This window comes from Plecotus auritus, assembly GCF_963455305.1.
Source record: "Plecotus auritus genome assembly, chromosome: 14".
Classification (NCBI taxonomy): domain Eukaryota; kingdom Metazoa; phylum Chordata; class Mammalia; order Chiroptera; family Vespertilionidae; genus Plecotus; species Plecotus auritus.
Window position 1 is genome coordinate 363376 of NC_137780.1, and position 18950 is coordinate 382325.

Consider the following 18950-nt stretch of genomic DNA (forward strand, 5'->3'; position numbering starts at 1 on the left):
CCATAAGGACTTTCCGCCTGAAGACGAGCGACTCGAGCTGGAAGGTGCTGAGCTCGGCACGGCCGGGACCCGTGTCTGCTCTCACCTGCTCTTCGAACAGAGATGGTGCAAGATTCTTCCCCTTTGAAAAGATGCTAAGGTTTTGTAAAACCAAAACGGGCTTTCGGGTGGAGGAGAAAAGCTTTGACAGCCCAAATGTGAAGCACGTTCTAGGTCTTCTCTCAGCACGTGCTCACGGCAGGAAGCTGCCTCCCGCCCCGAGGCACCCTTTCTCCTCCGCCACCACTTGCCCTCTGACCTTGGTCAGACCCATGCTGTCACTCAGCCTGGGCTGAGGACCGGGATCGTGAGCACCAGCCCCCCACGAATAACAACCTGCTGGCAGCTTCCTCGGCCCTGGGCCCACACTGTTCTCTCAGAACCGTCTCCTGGGACCAGCGTGAGCAGCGATGACGGAGGACGTGTCTCGCTAGACTGACGCCTCCGCCTTAAAGACAAAGGGGTGCGGCCTAGGGACGCGGGGGACGGGGAGTCTGTGCGCAGCGCAGGGACCAGCACAGGCTGCGCCTCCTCGCAGGGGTCTCAACAGCGCTGCTCATCTGCAGCTCCTGTCCTGACACTACCCACGGACAACTCTCCCACCAAGCGGGAGTCTGACCCCGACACAGTGCCAGGTCAAAGCCTGCGTCTGGGTGCCCATCCATCACCTAAACCACCGGCCGGCGAGGGTCGCAGCACGCAGAGGCAACCGAGGTGTGTGGGTGGGAGAGAGAGAGATTCAGAGTAAGCAAGAGCATCAGATTCCCCCACGTCAGTAGCCAAGTCCAGAGTAAAACACGAATGAAGTACATCTTATAGCTCGAGGGCTCTGGCAAAGGGCTGTGCTTGCTGCTGCTGGTACAGGGCAGAGAAAACCATGGCAGAGAAGGAAACAGACGAGAAGGGGAGAAGCCCATGTACCTTCTCTGCACCAAGCTTGCGAGTCTCACATCTTGATGGATCTGAGGGCCATTCAAGTCATAAAAAGAAAACAACAACTCAAGTCCCTCCATTCACAGGCTTCAACGTGAAACGTCTTTGCTGCAGAACAAACCTGCCCTGTCCCCCACCCTCGCCACCCTGCAGGTCCCCTCCTCCCTCAAACAACTGGGGATGAGCGTGGCTGTCGTTTTACACGGGCCAGCCGGCCGGGCCTGCTCAGAGCTCCGGGCACTTCCTGGCGACTTAACAGGACCCAGAAGGCAGAGTGTGAGTTCAGGCCTGTCCGTGGTGAGACTTTGGAATCAGCTTACTTTAATTCAGCTAAGACAATTAATTAGTCTTAATTAGTCAAATGTTACTCCCACAGCATCTACAGTAACTCACTTCCGGACTCGTTCTGTGGTGCTGGTCTACAGATGTGCAGCTAGGACCCACACGCCCTGGCCAGAGGGAGCCATCGCCTCCCGCCCCCGAACCTGGTACCTTTTCAGGTAGGTGGACACGTAGGTGGACGGGGCCGTGGTCTGCGGCGTCTCGCTCCCCTTGGCTTCGTCCCTCCGCAGCTGCCGAGTGTATGAGCCGCTTCTCACCAGGTTTACAGCCGATTCTCTGACGCAGGAAGAAAGCCAGAGCACAGTGGCGCCCACCGCCAGCTCCTGCCCGCGACCCGCACGCGAGGAAGGGCCTGAAGCGCCTGTGCGGCGGGAGCAGCAGGGTCGCCGTGCCATCTGTGCTCCGTGCAGAGGGCAAAAGCCACGCCTGCTGCCCCTTCACAACTTCAAAGCCGACTCACTGGGCCAAGCCCTGGGCCAAGGCCCCTCCCCCTCTCCTCGGGGGGGACTCTGCTCCTCCTTTACAAAGCTTTGCCAACCTGTCCCCAGCAGGAGGCAGAGAAGGGGACAGAGGAGGAAAGAGGTCGCAGGGAAAGAGGAAAGAGCAGGGCCGGCTGTGGCCACATTGGCATCGCCAGTGAACCGTGCCCAGAGGGGCTGTGGCTCGGTGCTGACCACACGGGTACCTCTGGCCTTTGCTACAGGAGCCAAGTCTCCGGAGCCCCTCCCAGGCTCCCACACAACTGAGCCGCCTGGACTGTTGTTGGAATGGAGCTTCCAGCTCAGCGGGTGTGGGTGGGGCCCGAGTCTGCGTCTCTGACACGTGCCCGTGATGCCCGGGAGGACCACACCTGAGAGGTTCTAGGGCGGGGTCCTCAGTGGCGCCTCATTGTAACTGAGGAGGAGGACGGAGACTTCATCTGCTTGTGCATTAGGAGCTGATCGATGCTGTGACAGAGCAATCCTGCTAGTGCTGCCCTGGGGTGGCCGGGGCGAGGGGCCAGGGCACCTGGGAAGCCAGAGCCCCGGCCGCTGCAGCGCCTGCCGCGGAGCCGCCCCAAGGAGCCCTTGGCATGGGGGCTGCCTCAGCCTCGCTGTTACCTGTTCTCCTTCTCCTCGGCGTCACTCGTGCTGCTGAGCCTCCGGGGCACCAGGGAGCTGAGGTAGCTTCTGCTCTCTCTCTCCTGCAAAACGAGACGGTGACGCGCAGGGCAGACGCCCCACGGACACGGGATAACCCTCGGGATGAACAGCACTTAGCACCCACCACCTCATTCCCGCTCGGTCCCACGTGCAGCGGGGTTTGTTACAAAGGGTCAGCTCTCACAGGCTTATTCCCATGTAAGGCAGACAGCGTCTCCTCGAGCACCCCTCTGTGTGTGATCACCAACCGCCCCCCACCCAGCACTGTAAAACCCACGTCAGGGAAAGGATTCTGCTGGGCAAGCCGGGACGATGAGATACAGAGGAGAGCTGCACGCACCACGCGCAGCCGCTGAGACAAAAGGACTGTCCGTCCGACCCCGGCCCGAGCCCAGGGGCAGGGCTCCGAGGGCCAGGCTGGGGCTGGACAACAGTGAGGGAGCTGTGCTCATCATGGCCGTCGCCACGAGCGGCCTGCGGAGCCGGCCCGACCACACGGAGGAGGAAGCGGGACGCTGAGCCTTTCCTCCGTGTGAGCCCCGAGCCGCTGCCCGTGGGAGCCGGCTGCCTGGGCCGGGGCGTACCTTGTCTCTGTTGTCCAGCAGAGCGGAGATGCGAGGGCTGGACGCCGAGCGGGAGAGGGCAGAGCCCCGGTCCCTCGCAGCCTCCCGGGCGTCGGCCACAGCACTCAGCGTGTTGTGGCTGCCCGTCTTCCTCAGTCCCAGGCGCCATGAGGAAGGAGACTCGTCTTTGGGCTCCTCCAGCTTGTTAAAAAGGCTGGCGAGCTACAAGGGAAGGGAAGGGAAGGAAGGGCCGCTTGCCTCTGCGCCTGGAGTCTGGGGAGGCCCCACAGGCTCCGGGCCAGTGCCCTGCCCTCGCCTACTGACACCACGCTCCCCTGAGGCTGCCTCTATCTCTGAGCCAGAAAGAGCCTCAGACTCTCCACACACCTGCCCCGATGGGGCTGCTCTGACAATCAGACTCGCTCCTGTCTCCGGAGCTCGGACACCCAAGATAAGGGGGCATCTTTGAGCCAGAAGGGCGTCCTCACCAGGAACCGAATGTGCTGGCACCTTGACCTTGGGCTCCCCACCTCCAGAACTGAGAAATAAATTACCATTGTTTAAAGGCACCCAATCTGCGTATTTTGTTAGGGCAGCCATGTATCTTTATTGTTTTGCAAGAATGTATCCTTAAGGCTTTTCTCATTGTATGTTACTGCAGTCGAGGGAAACATAATATCCAAATTAATCCCCAATACTCACCCTCCTGGCTGAGGAGACAGAGGCGGTGTTCTGAGTGGGGGCTGGTGTCTGCTCTAGGACGGGGCCCTTGCTTTCCGAGCTGGAATGGTTGACAACGGCCTCTGGCTTCTGATCTGTGGCTTAAGACACAGGAAGCACAAGTGCGCGTGTGAAAATCTCATCTTCATGCATGTGCTTTCCTGCTAACAGAACAGGTTTACCCGTTACCTAGACTAGAGCTATGCATGCTTGGCCTCAAACGGATGAAATCTCTAGCAGCTGCTGCCTCTGCCCAGCCTCCCCTTCACGGGCCTCCCCACTGGACGGTCACGGGAGGCACCAAGTGAGCCCCGCGAGACCCAGCGTCGGAGAGGTGGCCCCCACTCAGGACTTCGCTGGGCACCTGGGCCCGTGACTCCAGGACAGCTGCTCTAACTCAGCTCACCGCCTTCCCCGCTGCGTTCTCACTAGCAAAGGGACATCTCGGCCCCCTCTCGGCCCTGAGGACTCCGGCTCTCCCTCGGACAGGGCACGCCTCGCACCGGGACACACAGGGCCTGGGCAGGGACGTCCGCATTACCCGCCTCCTTCTCAGTCTCAGACTCGGACGCTTCATCCTCGCCCTCCTCCTCTGAGCTGGAGCTGCTGGACTCCTTGTTTTCTTCCTCCGTTTCGTGGGACTTGGGCGTCTCTTCCCCATACAGCATCTTCTCTTTGCTACATCACAGAAGACAGTTTGAGTGTCACTCAGAGACGACAACTATGTAAGCGCACTCACGGGTATTGGGTGAGCGCTGATGAGCCTGGGTCACAGCAACAGGAAGGCATTCGAACCCTCCCCTGCCTGCGTCCTGAGTCCTGGCCTGTTTGACACACCAAGGGTTACTGTTTGGCGGTGGAGTGTGACTTAGGAGCTCTAGCCATTCTAACAGAAAAGAGGCCATGGACCTGGGTACTGCCGGGCAGGTAAACAGAAATCAGTTAACAAGTTACTCAGTGCTTATGACGCCGGGCAGCCTGCTGGCTCTGGGGTGGTGGTCCCTGAGCTCACGGAACGGCCCATCGGAGTGGTGGTTGGGACCTGGGACCCCTGAGCTGGGGACCAAGAAATGCTGCACAATGTGGATTCATTCCCTCAGCGTCTCCCCACGTATCAACGCCCCTCCCTGCCCACAAACATTCCCACATGTTCAAAAGTCACTGGGCTACAATCAAAGTTTCCTTATTGTGCAAATCCTCACACTCAGCGTGTCACTGCCACAGGCTCCCAACATCTTACTTCTTAAGGAGTCCACCCTGCAGTCTGCTGTTCAGGTCCGACTCAATGAGCTTATTCCGCGTCTCTTTTTCACTTCGAAGCTGCAAAGTGAGAAAAGCCAAGAGGCTGATCTTTGGTAAAAACCAGCAGAGATGAGAACTCGAAACAGCCCCGGCATCTGAAGACAAGACCAACACCCCAAAGGGAAGGGGAGAACCTGAACAAGCCACGTTCGTTTTCCAGAACACAAGGCTAACGGCTAGTCTGTCGTCTTTAACTTTCAGCTGATTGAAGGTGTTCCTGTAACAAGTGAACTTTAACCACCGGGGTTTCTGGGATATTTCCTTCTAACAGGCTGCTGAGTGTCCGGAGGGAACAGGTGCCCTCTCCAGAACACAGACCTGACTAGAGCAAGTGACTGAGATGCCTGGTATGGACTGAGACTGTCCAACAGCTCTCAGCATCCCCCGGGCCCTCTCAGCATCCCCCCGACCCTCTCAGCATCCCCCCGACCCTCTCAGCATCCCCCGGGCCCTCTCAGCATCCCCCCGACCCTCTCAGCATCCCCCCGACCCTCTCAGCATCCCTCCGACCCTCTCAGCATCCCCCGGGCCCTCTCAGCATCCCCCCGACCCTCTCAGCATCCCCCGGGCCCTCTCAGCATCCCCCCGACCCTCTCAGCATCCCCCGGGCCCTCTCAGCATCCCTCCGACCCTCTCAGCATCCCCCCAACCCTCTCAGCATCCCTCCGACCCTCTCAGCATCCCCCGGGCCCTCTCAGCATCCCCCCGACCCTCTCAGCATCCCCCCAACCCTCTCAGCATCCCCTGGGCCCTCTCAGCATTCCTCTGACCCTCTCAGCATCCAGGGGACTCACCACACTCTGCTGCTTCTGGAGCATCTCCAGGTGTTCCACGAGGCCCTCGTCAGCCACATCGAACGGCGTCTGGCCCTGGCAGAGAGAGGGGGCCATGACCAGGAGAAAACACAGGAGTGGTCCCGAGACTCCACCAGAGCCGTCTCCAGCAGTCACTCCCGCCTCTGCGTCCAGCACCAGCTGCTTCCCTCACGCATCGGCTCTACGTTACGGCCAGGCCTTCGTTTATCACAGAGAAACAGCAAGCCCTTGTGGAGAGAGCTTACACTTTGTAAACAGCAGTGAGGAAATGCCCACATCATTCGGACACTTCCTGCCTCTCCCTGGACCTGCTCCTACGTGGTCTGACTGTATGACAAGTTCCACAGGGGCTCTCAGAAGCCTCAGGAGGGCCTGGCATGTCCCTAACATCACGATTCCTCCAGGCAACACCAGCACAGCCAAGGACCCAAACCCCCAACTGGAGAACAGACCAGATCTGGAGATGGGGAGGCAGATAGGCACACCCACTCTTTAAAGGGCCGTGCCTCTGGATTGCCAGGAAATTCCTAAAGTTCTGCAGACATAGGAAAGCGAGTAACATTATTTCAACCAAATTCCTGTTTGCTTGTTTTAGTGCAGCGGTCGGCAAACTCATTAGTCAACAGAGCCAAATATCAACAGTACGATGATTGAAATTTCTTTTGAAAGCCAAATTTTTTAAACTTAAACTTCTTCTAACGCTATTTCTTCAACATAGACTCGCCCAGGCCATGGTATTTTGTGGAAGAGCCACACTCAAGGGGCCCAAGAGCCACATGTGGCTCGCGAGCCGGTTTTCCGACCACGGCTTTAGTAGAAGCAGAAGGCGGCCGCTGGAGCTGCAGGCTCAGCAAGCCCCCGTGCTGATAATGGCCATGGAGACGTGTCTCCACGCCCCTGGCCAGACTCTGGGCGGCTGTTCCGAGGCCCGGCACAGTCTTGCTGCCCTCACAGGGGGCCCGGTGGACTCACCAGCTTATTCCTGACGTCCATGTTGCAGAGGGCCTCGGCCAGGATGGAGCAGGCCTCCTTCACGCCCCAGTGCGCGGCGGCGTGGAGGGGCGTCCAGCCGTCGTGGTCCTGCACGTCCAGGTCGTAGCCAGCCTGAATTAGCAGTCTGAGAGAAACCACACGGACCTGTGTACCCCACTTCCGTTTCCTGCCAAGGACACTGCCCCTCCCAGCGGCACAGGGGTGAGGCTCTCCTCCCCTCAGCACAGCTCCAGCTGGTTACACACTGAGGCCCAATCACAGGCAACACCCGAAGGCACACGGGACGCCCCAGCACATGTGTGTTCCGCCCACGGCAGTGTCTGGAGCAGAGTGCACCTGAGAGATGCCAACACCTAACTCATTAGCAAAGCCCACGACACCACCGGGTGCTCTCTGTCTTCCCAACCGTGCAGGCTTTCTTACGCCTGCGAGTGGGAAGTGGCCCCTCAAATGAGAACGTGATTCTCTTCGGGGCACGTCACCTACCGGCTTCGGTTCACTTCTGGGACACCCCACGCTCACTGCAGACCCTCACACCCCGACTCTGCCCAGGGCCCGCAGGGCTTCTCACGAACAGTAGGCGTCACTCTAAGTGCCTGGGGCCAGGTCCTGTCGCCCGAGGAAACAGCATGGCTGATGCCGGTCCCCACATTGTGGCCTCCAGATGGTGTCAGGAGTGAGCAGAGCATGACTGCCCGCGGCTAGAAACCCATGTCAGCTGAACCTGACATCGTGACGCCATCCTGAGAGCCACGTGAAGCGTGTGGACACAAGCAGGCAGGACCCAAACTCCGCCCGTCCAGAGGGATGGCCATCGACTGCAGCTGGACCGCACACTCCGGATCGTATCACAGACCACGGAGCCCAGAGAAACTGTCTGTCCAGCGGACCAAAGGGCCTCAAATCTGTCCCCCGTGACGTGTGACAGAGGGGCGGCTGCAGGGATGTAACACTGCATCCCGGAGCTGGGAGAGGCCCATAAGGCCGCTCTCAGGCAGGCTCCCGTCTCACAGGCCGCATGAAGCTGGGGGACGGCGGGGCTGGGTGTCCACGGTGAACACCAGCAAACGTAAGAGACTGCAGGTCAGGGGGGCCACACAGAGAAACCCCCACCTTGGAACTCTCATCCCCCCACGTCCCAGGCCTGTCTCTCTCGTCCCCACCTCCCGACCATGGTCGCTGTGGCTGACATACCTGAGGACCTCGGAGTAGCCCTTGGCGGCTGCCACGTGCAGGGCAGTGGCCCCCGAGCGAGCCTGCCTGGTGTCTTCGATCTTCCCGCTGTTGAGCCACTGCCTCGAGTCCTGCAGCATCTGCTGCTCCTCCTCCTTCCGCGCCTGCTCCAGGTCCACCCCTGTGGGAGCCACACAGGATGCCGGCGTTACCACAGCCACTCACCCTTAGACTCAAACACGTCCTCAACATACCACAGGCAACTGTTAGCCACAGGCCGGCACCCATCAATTCATCTCCGTTTACAGAGCAGTGGCAAGTGTGAGGTAGCAGTAGCTTTATCAGTGTGACAGCGTCAGGAATGCAGCGTGATGGTGGGCCCATTAGGGACACACCCAAGTGGTCTTCAGCCCAAGCACACCAAGACCAGAGGGGCTGCTGTGTCTAGGTGATAACAGACACACCTCCCCCTGGAACAGACGAGGGAACAGACACAGAAAGGCCACAGGACACATCTGAGCCGCCACCAGGCTCCAAGAGCCTACGCTGGGCGGGAGACTCAGCATCGCCTCCTCCGGGGCACGGACACAGAGCTGCACGGGAGGCAGTGACACGGCCCTGGGACACGGCCCCATATGTTCTAAGGGCCGGCATGAAACGTGCTCGGCTTTGGGCAGTCTGCAAACACGTGGAGGGCCAGCGCTGGCCTCTCCGAGGTCACGCCGGGAAAGGCGCTGCGCTCCGCCAGGGAAGGAGCACACACCCCGTGACGGCCGTTTAACGGGAAGAGGGAAGGGCACCAGGAGTCACGTCCACAAAGCCAGGGCCATCCTGGCGAACTTCCGACGCCCGTGCTCAGTTGAGGTTGGACGCGGGTCACTGGACGTCTGACCGAAGACGAACGCTGCGCACACAGGTGGCCCCGTCCGTGACCATGATGGCTCCCTGGGTGCTGGTCTGAGCCTGGTTACCTTGCTTCTTCACTTGCTCCAGAAGAAGGTCCTTCATGGCCGGCTCCTCCGCCAGGTCAGAGGGCACCTCCCCTTCGCTGTTGACGATGCTCACGCTGGCTCCGTGGCTGAGGAAGTACCTGTGCAGACGAGACCAGCGTTAACACCACCTGTCGCTCGTGCTTTGATGCTCATGCGCGAGACTCGATGCGGAGCGAGGCCCGTGTAAGAAACCGGGCTCGCACGCGCCCATTGATTTTCTTAGGGTCACAGAGGCAGCGAGGGGCTGAGGTTATGGCTCCGGTCGTGTGACTTCACGTCTAGTTCATCTTTCACACGATCAGGTGCTCTTGGGCCAGTGAGGATCCCAATGACGCTCAGAGCTCTACACTGTTCACAAGCACTTAAAGGAGAAGGACACCACCTACGTTAGACGTCGGCCCTTCAGCAAGTCAGTAAACGTTACTGTCATGTGCAAGGCGCTGGCTCCTGAGGCCTCTGCTGCTCTCACCATCGGAAGGTCCTCCCTGCTCCCTCAGTCCCTCCCTCTGCCCGACACTTCCCCTCCCTCTCGGCTGTGAGAAACAGCGACCAGAGAGAGACACATCGGTTGTTTGCCTTCGGCCCCGGGGCCGGGGATTGAACCTACAACTGAGGCACGTGCCCTTGACCAGGAATTGAACCCGAGAGCCTTCAGTCCGCAGGCCGGCGCTCTAACCTTTGAGCCACACCAGCCAGGGTCCAAACCATTTTTTAGAATAAAAAATAAAAACCTCTTTAGTTTCACACTTACCCCTGAGCGAGAGTAAGTATCAACCTCCGAAGTAATATTTACTTTACCCCTGAGAACCCTTACAGTTACCCGGAGGCTCAGAAGTACCCATCAGCTCAATACACATTTCCCGGAGAAAACAGCCCCTGCCCTCCTCGCTCGTCGCCGATAGAGGCCTTTATGACTGACGGAGAGCGCTGTGGACGAAGCGCCAGCTCCCCAGCGGAGGACTCACTCGGCGATGTTCAGGTAGCCGCAGGACGCCGCCGCGTGCAGGGGCGTCCAGCCCTCGTTGTCCTGCTGGTTCACGTCGGCTCTGTTCTCCACCAGGAACTTCACCATGTCCAAGTTCTCGTCAATGCAGGCCTGCGGAGGGAAGCCAGCGTTCACGCGGCCGGCACTCGCCGGCTCCGCCGCGCAGACCCGGGGAAAGACCCACTCAGCCCAAGTCAGACTCCGGGTTCTAAGGTCACCAAGTCAGTCCGCCGCGCAGACCCGGGGAAAGACCCACTCAGCGCAAGTCAGACTCCGGGTTCTAAGGTCACCAAGTCAGTCCGCCGCACAGACCCGGGGAAAGACCCACTCAGCCCAAGTCAGACTCCGGGTTCTAAGGTCACCAAGTCAGTCCGCCGCGCAGACCCGGGGAAAGACCCACTCAGCGCAAGTCAGACTCCGGGTTCTAATGTCACCGAGTCAGTCCGCCGTGCAGACCCGGGGAAAGACCCACTCAGCGCAAGTCAGACTCCGGGTTCTAAGGTCACCAAGTCAGAAAAGCTCACGACACGGTTTCAGATCCCACATGGCCACTCACAGTTAAGAAGCTGCTCCTCAGGCATGTAGTCAGCCCCCAAGGACAGGACCCCCACTGCTGAGCGGGCTCCTGAGCAGCCTCCCTTTCCAAGGCGCCGTAGGGGAGCCAGGTCGTCATCCTACCTAATGCGCATCCCAGCAGATGGCACCCAGACACCAGCGGTTTGTGAGGACACAGAGCAATGCCACTCTTCCCTTGGTTTTTGTCTTTGAAAGCATACAGCTACTTCAATTAAAATGTGTGACTTATAGTAACATGGGGTAGATGACTGCTCCCTGCAGAGCGCCTCGCTACAAACCGTCCAGAAAGACTTTCAAGTGAAGAGATGACGGGGGTACTCTTCAAAAAGGCAGCGACGTTCAGGGAGAAGCAAGTGTCCCAGAGGTCAGCACGCTCTGCCCAGGTAACAGCTCCCGTGTCAGCATGTCCAGCGAGCCCTGACCTGCTCGGAGCGCTGGGCGCTGCTTCTCGCCTGGCGGCAAGGTGCCTTTGGCGCTGAGAGCAGTCTCGAGCCTCCGCTCCAAGCGCCGTGCTGCCAGCAGCCTTCTGGAAGCCCTTTTTCCAAGATGGTTCTCTGCCCTTTGAAGGTGATGGCAGCGCGTTCAAGGGCCTGACATGAGCCCGGCCGGTGGGGCATGCCACGGGAGAAAACCTCTCTCCCCCCTCTCACTCTTCTCCTCCTTCTCTGTCTCTCCCCCAGCACAACGTTAGCTCTCCTCCTGGCCAGGGTCAGTTTTGGGTTTATGAACATCAAGTCTGTGCCGGTATTTCTATAAGAACACTGTGAGGCGTTTCAGAGAACGACCACAGCCAGTCTGTCTACAGGGTGATCTGGCGATGTCCCTCTCCAGGGCCATCACAGACAGGAAGGAGGCCGCTGGTGGGTTATGCCCGCTGCGCCACCGGCAGGCCACGCGCTGCTCAGTACAGCCCAGGGGCAGGCAGGCTCAGGTTTGCGTCGAGCTCTGCCAGCGCGTGTCCCTCAGAGTGAGGAGGAGAAGCTGGGCCAGGCCCTCATCTACAGCATGGGACCACCTGCCTCACGGATTGTGGGAGGAAGAAAGGAGATACATGGTGGAACAGTGGCTGGTACTGTTGTTTTTAAGCCAATAGTCTAACAAATAGCAACTCCCCAGGAAAAAGCACAAACGGTACTTACCCTCACCCGTCACGGCCCACCCCACCTCAGTATCTTAGGGCGGAGGCAGTTGGTTAAAATGTCTTTGAACCAGCAGGACTGGGGGCCTGTTTGTTAAGTCTGACCTCAGGGACTTCCTCAAATGCCCAGCGTTGGGATCCTAAGTCCAGGAGCTCCGAGAACAGACAGGCATGTGTCAGGACTAAGCTGAGAGGACCGTCCCTGGAGAGACCCACCAACAGAAACGGCCTGGAGTGACCGGGCTGTTCTTTTCTCTTCTCCTGTTGCCTTCAGAAGGAACTGGATGAAGCCATGGAGGAGAGCGGAACATCCCTGAAAACCCCAAGCAGTGTGCCAACCCCCCGAGACAGCACGGGGGATACCCCGACTCGTCCGGACAACCGTGTCCAGGGCCATGGGCCCAGCACCTGCCCGACGCAGAGCTGCACTGACCCCAGGTGGGCGGGTCTTTCCTCTCCCTGACAGGCAGAGGCGCTACGTGAGGGCCTGATGTCCCTCCGGACATCCACAGGAAATGATTCTGTACATTTAACCCATCCCCTCTGCTGTGGCTCATGTCCATTTCCTTCTGTTGTGAAGACACAGACCATTACCAAAGTAACACCTTGTTCTACGCTTAAGAAAGAAAACACAACCGCATTGTTATGGAACTCGTTACTGTCCAGAGACACTGTCAGGTAGCAGGGCGAGGCTTCCTCAGCGAGCACGCCCCATTTCCTTGGCAATGACCAGCTATCTCCAAGGAAAACACTGGATTTCAGCAAACACAGGGGGCAGAGCGCCACGACTACCACTGTACCGACATGCTCTGTACCGAAGGCACAGTGGCTGCCGGCTGACGGGTGCCAGAGTTCAACCTGGGACTGCGAAGCAGGCCCACGACACAGAGCTCCTCTGCTCCCAAAATAGCCGCAACTGTCACCGCCTCTGCCTCCACCGGCTCCAGGCGCTGACCTTGCTGCTGGGGCTCAGAATCCGCCGCGACTCCCTTCCCCACAGAACCCAGCTCCGGGTGCCAGGCAGGTGACACACTGCGTGCGTGTGCATGTGTGTGCGTGTGTGCATGCGCGTGTGCGTGCCCATTCCTGCCTGGATTTCAACAAACGGCTGATACAGTGCTGGGTGGCGATGATGCTCATAATGAACCCCCATTCCACACCTTCCACTATTCTGTCCTACATCCTCCTGACCATTATGTAACTCAGAAATAACAACATATATAACTTCAGCCATTTAAAATTTGTATAATCCCCCAAATTACATAATTTAGTTTTGTACTGAAAACCCTAAATGCTTAGAGAAAACAGTAGAGACCATAATTCATTTCATTTATCAGCCACACACCAAACCCCGAAAGGCTCAGCATTTCCCAGTTGTGCTGGGTATGTATTCCCTGCAGCCCAACACCTAGAGCAGCACTGGGCACCAACGTTTGTCGAATCAAAGAATGGGCTTCGAATGCACAGCAAGTCCCATTTCCTGCACATGTGGCTGATTCCCAGTCATCCAGAATGGCCCAGACCTCCCTGCAGGCCGCAGGCCGATGCCGCCCAGACCTGCGGCACATGGAGGTGGCCCGGCCAGGGGGCGCTGCACACGGCTGCCCCCCACCTGCACACGGCTGCCCCCACCTGCACACGGCTGCCCCCACCTGCACACGGCTGCCCCCACCTGCACACGGCTGCCCCCCACCTGCACACGGCTGCCCCCACCTGCACACAGCTGCCCCCCACCTGCACACGGCTGCCCCCCACCTGCACACGGCTGCCCCCCACCTGCACACGGCTGCCCCCACCTGCACACGGCTGCCCCCCACCTGCACACGGCTGCCCCCACCTGCACACGGCTGCCCCTGGACACGCCCATGCATCAACCTCCCACTGCTGGAGTGTGCTGGATGGTGCCCCCAATAGGTCCATGTCCCAATCCCCGAGCCTGGGCAGGGACCGAGTTGGAAAGGGGTCTTTGCAGATATAATAAGGATCTTGAGATGGGCACATCCTGGATTATCTAAGTGGGCCCTACATCCAATGACAAGTGTCCTCGTAAGAGACAGGCGGGGGGCGGAGGGCTGACACAGACAGAAGAGGAGGCGGGAATGTGGCCACAGAGGCCGACGGGCACCAGAGCTGGAGAGGCAGAGAGCACCACCTTCCCGGGGCTCTGGAGGGAGAGCCCATCAGGACCTCGATTTCAGACCCCAGGCTCCAGGGCTACAAGCCAGTACATGGCTGCGGTTTTAAGCCACCAAGTGGGTTCGCAGAAGCCACGGACACGGAGCCCCTGGCACTGAAGGGAAGTCACCGCGGGAGAGGCCTCGCTCCTGCAGAAATGAAAACCACAGCAGGGTTCACCCTTCTTCGCCAAATGACAAGTGGTCAAAATTAATTATCCCACTTTCTCCTCAGGCGCCGCCTGGGAGGCATGACCTCGCAGGGCCTCCCCTCCACCCAGATGGCCCCCTCTGCCTCAGCCCAGCTGGTGCACACATTGTAAGCAGAACCGCTGGTACCTCTTCCCATCACACTGGCTGCCTGCGCTGGGCTGGGGCAGGAGAGCCGCGGGCAGGGCTTGCTAATAAAGACCAGTCTCTTAAAAAATTTAATTATACCACTTTTTAAAAGGCAACTGCATTTATAGAAAGTTTTAGGGCTTGTTCCCTATCCGTCTTTAGCCAGAATACCAAATGCCCCCCAAACCGGACCTGTCTTCCCTGAGGCACTCTGCTGAGCGCGCTCTGGCGGAGGGCTGACGGCCACACGAGGAGCAGCACTGATCGACGCGCTCACTGGGACCACATTTCTAAGCTCCAAGCCCTCGTGCTCCAACGAGGGAGCCTCGGCCTGTGACGAGAATTTATACAAGTAAATCAGACAGGGTAACAGTGAGTCCACCCAGCGGTCAGCAGATGTCCCCATGAGGGCTTCGCGGTCAGGGTCAAGGACTGGCCCAGTGTGTGCATCCATCCTTCCCGGGCCTGTCTGTCCACTCCCATCACGACAGTGTCACCACTTCCCGAGCGGGAATCGCACAGCAGTGCCGCCACGGGCCAGGCGACACCGGCAGTCAGCGGGGAAAGGCTCAGCTCCCCGGCACAGGCAGCTTGGCCCGAGAGGGTGGGAGCAGTGGGTCTGATCGTGTCCTCGGTGTCAGTGGCCCGGGACACAGACCCGTGCCTTTCAGGAGAGAGCCCAGAGACAGAGAAGTACAGAAGGTTCCAGGGAGTGTCACTCGAAGGTTCTGTTCTTAGTAAACCGGCATATTGTCCCTAAGACTGCAAGCATTCCTGATTTGAGGCCAGCGAACACCTGCTTAGGCGTTAGAGCAGGGACGCCATTCAGATCTGAGGTGTGCGCTCTGGGTCCCAGCAGAAGGTCCTGGAAATGGCCCAGCCCTCACCCTCTGCTCCCTGCACCATCCCCGCCCCAGCATTCATCCCGGGCTGTCCTCCAGGTACGCCCTTTGGACCCCACCAGGCACAGGTAGGGGGCACAGCTGGTCTAACTCCTGTCACCCAGGCAGAGTTAAAAAGTCAAGACAAGGAAGGTAGGTGGAAAAAGGCCCAGAAAACGAAAGCTGTATCTACTCAACGCCCACAGTTCTTCAAACAGAAGTTTCCCAGTCCCACCCTCCACACTCGACTCTGTTCCTCACGGATACCCTAATTGTGAGGAATAATAAACTCGGCCTGGTAATGGTGGTGAACCCCCAGCATGAGTTTCTCTTGGGTCCAAGAGTGCCCACAGCCGGGTCCCCAGCACCTGTCAGAACTAAGAGGGCCCTGGCGGCAGCTACCTCCTTACCGAGTCTGCACTGTGAGCGAGGCACCTGAGTGACAGAATGACTCATCTCAACCGACTCCATCAAAAGAGGGTCCTTGCAAAAACTATGCTAAAACAAAGCTGTGAAAAGAAGGAAGAGTGTGGTGGCTGCAGCAATAGCATGAGGACTTCTTTTACAGACGGGAACAGAGGCCCGAGGAGTTAACTGGCTTCTTTGAGGACACGGATCCAGTTGCTAACCACTCGCATGCTTTCTACCTGCCACTCAGAGGCACCCAGCGCGATCTCAGGCCGAGCTCAGGATGCCACCTGGCTCATGGGACATTTCTGGTTCCTGATACTCTCTTCCTAAAAATAATTTCGCTTCAGCATCCATAGGGGGCACTGACATTAGCCCAGCTCGCCAATGACCTCCCAGGAGGAATGTCCCAATTGGCTGCCCTGAGCTGGCCCACTCCGACAGACCAAATGCAGAGCACAAGCCCCTGACAGCGAGCGTTCTGGATGCCCTTTGCTTATCGGCGTGAGCCTGGGCTGGAACCCTCCGTGTAGCCTGGTTACCTGTCTGAGCCACAGCCCCCAAGGTCCACTCTGCTGCCAAACTGGCATGCAGGGCAAAGCGCTGTCCCGTGGAGAGGGCGGTCCTACTGAGCCCAGAGCACCCTGTGCCTACAAACAAGTGTTTCACGAGCCACGAGCGCCCGGCCGAGAGCTCCAAGGCAGGTGTGGGGTCGGCACTGTCCTCACGCCTCCTGGGAAGAAGGCAGGCAATTCTGGGATCTGAGTTAGCCGAGGAAGAAAAGCCGCAAATAAATTACGGGCAGATTAAATTCTCAGAAAGTGCAAATCAGCCCTGTATATTCCATCCCTGAAAGGAGAGATTAAGCAGGAGCTTATTGTTTTCCCAGCACCTTTTCATCCAGGGCTCTGCAGAGCGAAGCTGAGGACTGAGTCCATGTCACGTCCTGCCATGTCCCGCACATGCAGAGGCCTCCACGGCAGGAGATGCCGGTACACGGTGACATACCCGTCCCTGCGCAGGGCACTGCCGATGAGGGAGGACCATGGAGCAAGGCTTCCTGGGTTCAAACCCGGGCCCACTAATTAGTGGCTTTGTGTTTTTGGAACTAGTTATGTCTATTTCCTCGACTGTACGATTGCCACAGCAACCGCAGTACCTACTTCATGGTGTTACAAAGGAGCTCGTGTGTGTACAGACCCTCAGTGCCAGGCTCAGGGTTAGGTGCTCAGTAACTGTCAGCTGAGCCATTATTATGATCACTCCTCCGCCTGTTATCCTCGGGTTTAGTCTCCACGCGTCAGCAGGGACACCCCTCCCCTCACAAGGAAGGGCAAAGCTTCTGGATGTGAAATAACTGTGTAGGCCTCAGTAGATGCCAACAGACCACTGTCAGGGTCTGCCTGGAAGAGAAAAGGTAAGTTAAGGCAGGAAAGAAAAGACAGGGAGCCGGCGAGGAGGGGCGAGTAAGAGCTACGGACTGGTTCTGCTCCCAGAGCCACGGGCCGGAGGCCGAGTCTGTTGCTAGCGCAGGCAGAGCACCCGCGGAGCCACGGCAGCCCGGATCCGACGGGCTCACGTGGCCAAGGCACAGGTTAGGGACTCATCGGGGTAATGTTCCTGGACTCAGAGCGCTTCTCCATGTACTCATGTGAGACACGCTTACCGAGGCCCGTGCTCTGCCCGACCCAGTCCTTAGGGAGAGGCATACGACGACTGTCAGTGGTGCAGGAGACGTACCCACACACCATGGGAATCACACTGCACCAAGCCTTCTCCTTCCCAGTGAGCAGCCCCTACTACCTCTGCCGGGGTGACGCGCCGTTCACCGTTAGGAAGGAGAAGGAATCGGCCAGCTGAAGAAGCAGGGGTGCGGAAAGTCCGGGCAGAGGGAACAGCACAAAGAAGGTCTGAGGAGGAAAAGGATCGTTTTGGGATGCTGTGCAGTCTGGTATGTTCGACTCAGACGGGGGGACATACAGCCACCGGGCCACGGCTTCCTGTAGCCCCCGAAATGGAAGGGTGAGGCCGACGGGGTGGCCGCAGTGAAGGCCCGTGCGCCCTGATAAAAGCTCCACCTTATCCCAAGGCTTCAACCGGGAGCAGCCCCACCGGGACTGAGTCTCCGGACGACAGCTGCACGGGAACATGAGCCTGGGCTGCTGGCGCAGTCGTGACAGGGACGCCGCTCCGGAAGTGGCCACCGTGCTGGGGTGAGGTCTAGAGGCCAGGTGCTGGCGTGGAGACCTGGCAGAGGTGAGGGCGGGAGGCCCCTGAGTGGAAGAAACGGGGGCTCATCAGAATGCCAGTGGTGAAAAGGACAGTACCGAGAGGGTTAAGAGCTTCGGACCCTGGTGGACCGTGACACCCTCTGCCCACAGGGACTGCACCGTCTCGTTTCCATCCCCATCTGGAGCTCATTTCTCTCCGGCCTAAGTGACTCCCATCCAGGAACCACCACTGAGCAGCGCGTGGCTGTGCCGCCTGCCGCCCTTCCCAGCTTAGACATCCTGAGTGAGCCCGGGGCGTCAGTGCCCAGCCCGCCTCGCAGCTGTCCCTGGCCCCTGCTAAGCCTGGCGGGGCAGGGTCACGGATCCTGGGCCATGGCAATGGGAATGAGAAGGCCCGTCCTCCGAGGGAAGGGCGAGCCTGCTGGAGCCGCGGGAGTGGGCGCTGAGCGAGGTGGACACCCGAGCAGAGAGGTTCAGGAGAGCGTGCCACCTGCTCTCCCAATCCGTCCCAACTGTCTCCTTGATGCCGTGGCCTGGGGCCCACGCTCGGAGCAACGGTCCATGTAGGACAGGGGTAGAGGGCAAACCTCAGCCCAGAGCAGGGACGTTACAAGATACTGTACAGGAGAGAGGAACGCACGTCAGCGCCTCCAATCTTTCCACAGCCTGTTCCCCAGCGGGGAGGCAGCAAGCACACTGACCTTCCTCTATCCAGGGGTGACCCTGAGGACACCTGAGATACTAGCAGATATGAGACCCATTTGTAAAAAGGTAAGTACATGTAAACCCAAGTATTGTTATTAGCACATGTGCTCCACATTATTTTATATAACAAGATAGACTGAGACAGCCTAGTGCAGTGGTCGGCAAACTGCGGCTCGCAAGCCACATGCGGCTCTTTGGCTTTTGAGTGTGGCTCTTCCACAAAATACCACAGCCTGGGCGAGTCTATTTTGAAGAAGTGGCATTAGAAGAAGTTTAAGTTTAAAAAATTTGGCTCTCCAAAGAAATGTCAATTGTTGTCCTGTTGATATTTGGCTCTGTTGACTAATGAGTTTGCCGACCACTGGCCTAGTGCATTGCTTTAGAGCGAAGGTTGGTACAGCCTCTCGGAAATACTCACTGTCGTGTGAAAGCAGCCACAGACAACAGCCGGCCAGTGTGAGGCTGTGTCAGCCACAGACAACACCCGGCCAGTGTGAGG

The 18950-nt window shown here is 58.7% G+C and overlaps 1 protein-coding gene across 2 annotated transcripts in view; it reads right to left on the bottom strand.

Annotated features, from left to right (window-relative positions):
• The window catches only part of PPP1R12B (protein phosphatase 1 regulatory subunit 12B), a 66219-nt gene that overhangs the window by 42796 nt on the left and 4473 nt on the right, over window positions 1–18950 (bottom strand). For both annotated transcript variants that reach the window (XM_080650966.1, XM_080650965.1), the window contains exons 2-12: window positions 9980–10110; window positions 8994–9112; window positions 8044–8203; window positions 6829–6973; window positions 5836–5910; window positions 4980–5059; window positions 4281–4417; window positions 3722–3840; window positions 3041–3241; window positions 2415–2497; window positions 1465–1590 (exon numbers count right to left, since the gene is read on the bottom strand). In XM_080650966.1, the coding sequence (XP_080507092.1) occupies window positions 1465–1590; window positions 2415–2497; window positions 3041–3241; window positions 3722–3840; window positions 4281–4417; window positions 4980–5059; window positions 5836–5910; window positions 6829–6973; window positions 8044–8203; window positions 8994–9112; window positions 9980–10110 (1376 nt within the window). The remainder of the gene's footprint in view (window positions 1–1464; window positions 1591–2414; window positions 2498–3040; window positions 3242–3721; window positions 3841–4280; window positions 4418–4979; window positions 5060–5835; window positions 5911–6828; window positions 6974–8043; window positions 8204–8993; window positions 9113–9979; window positions 10111–18950) is intronic.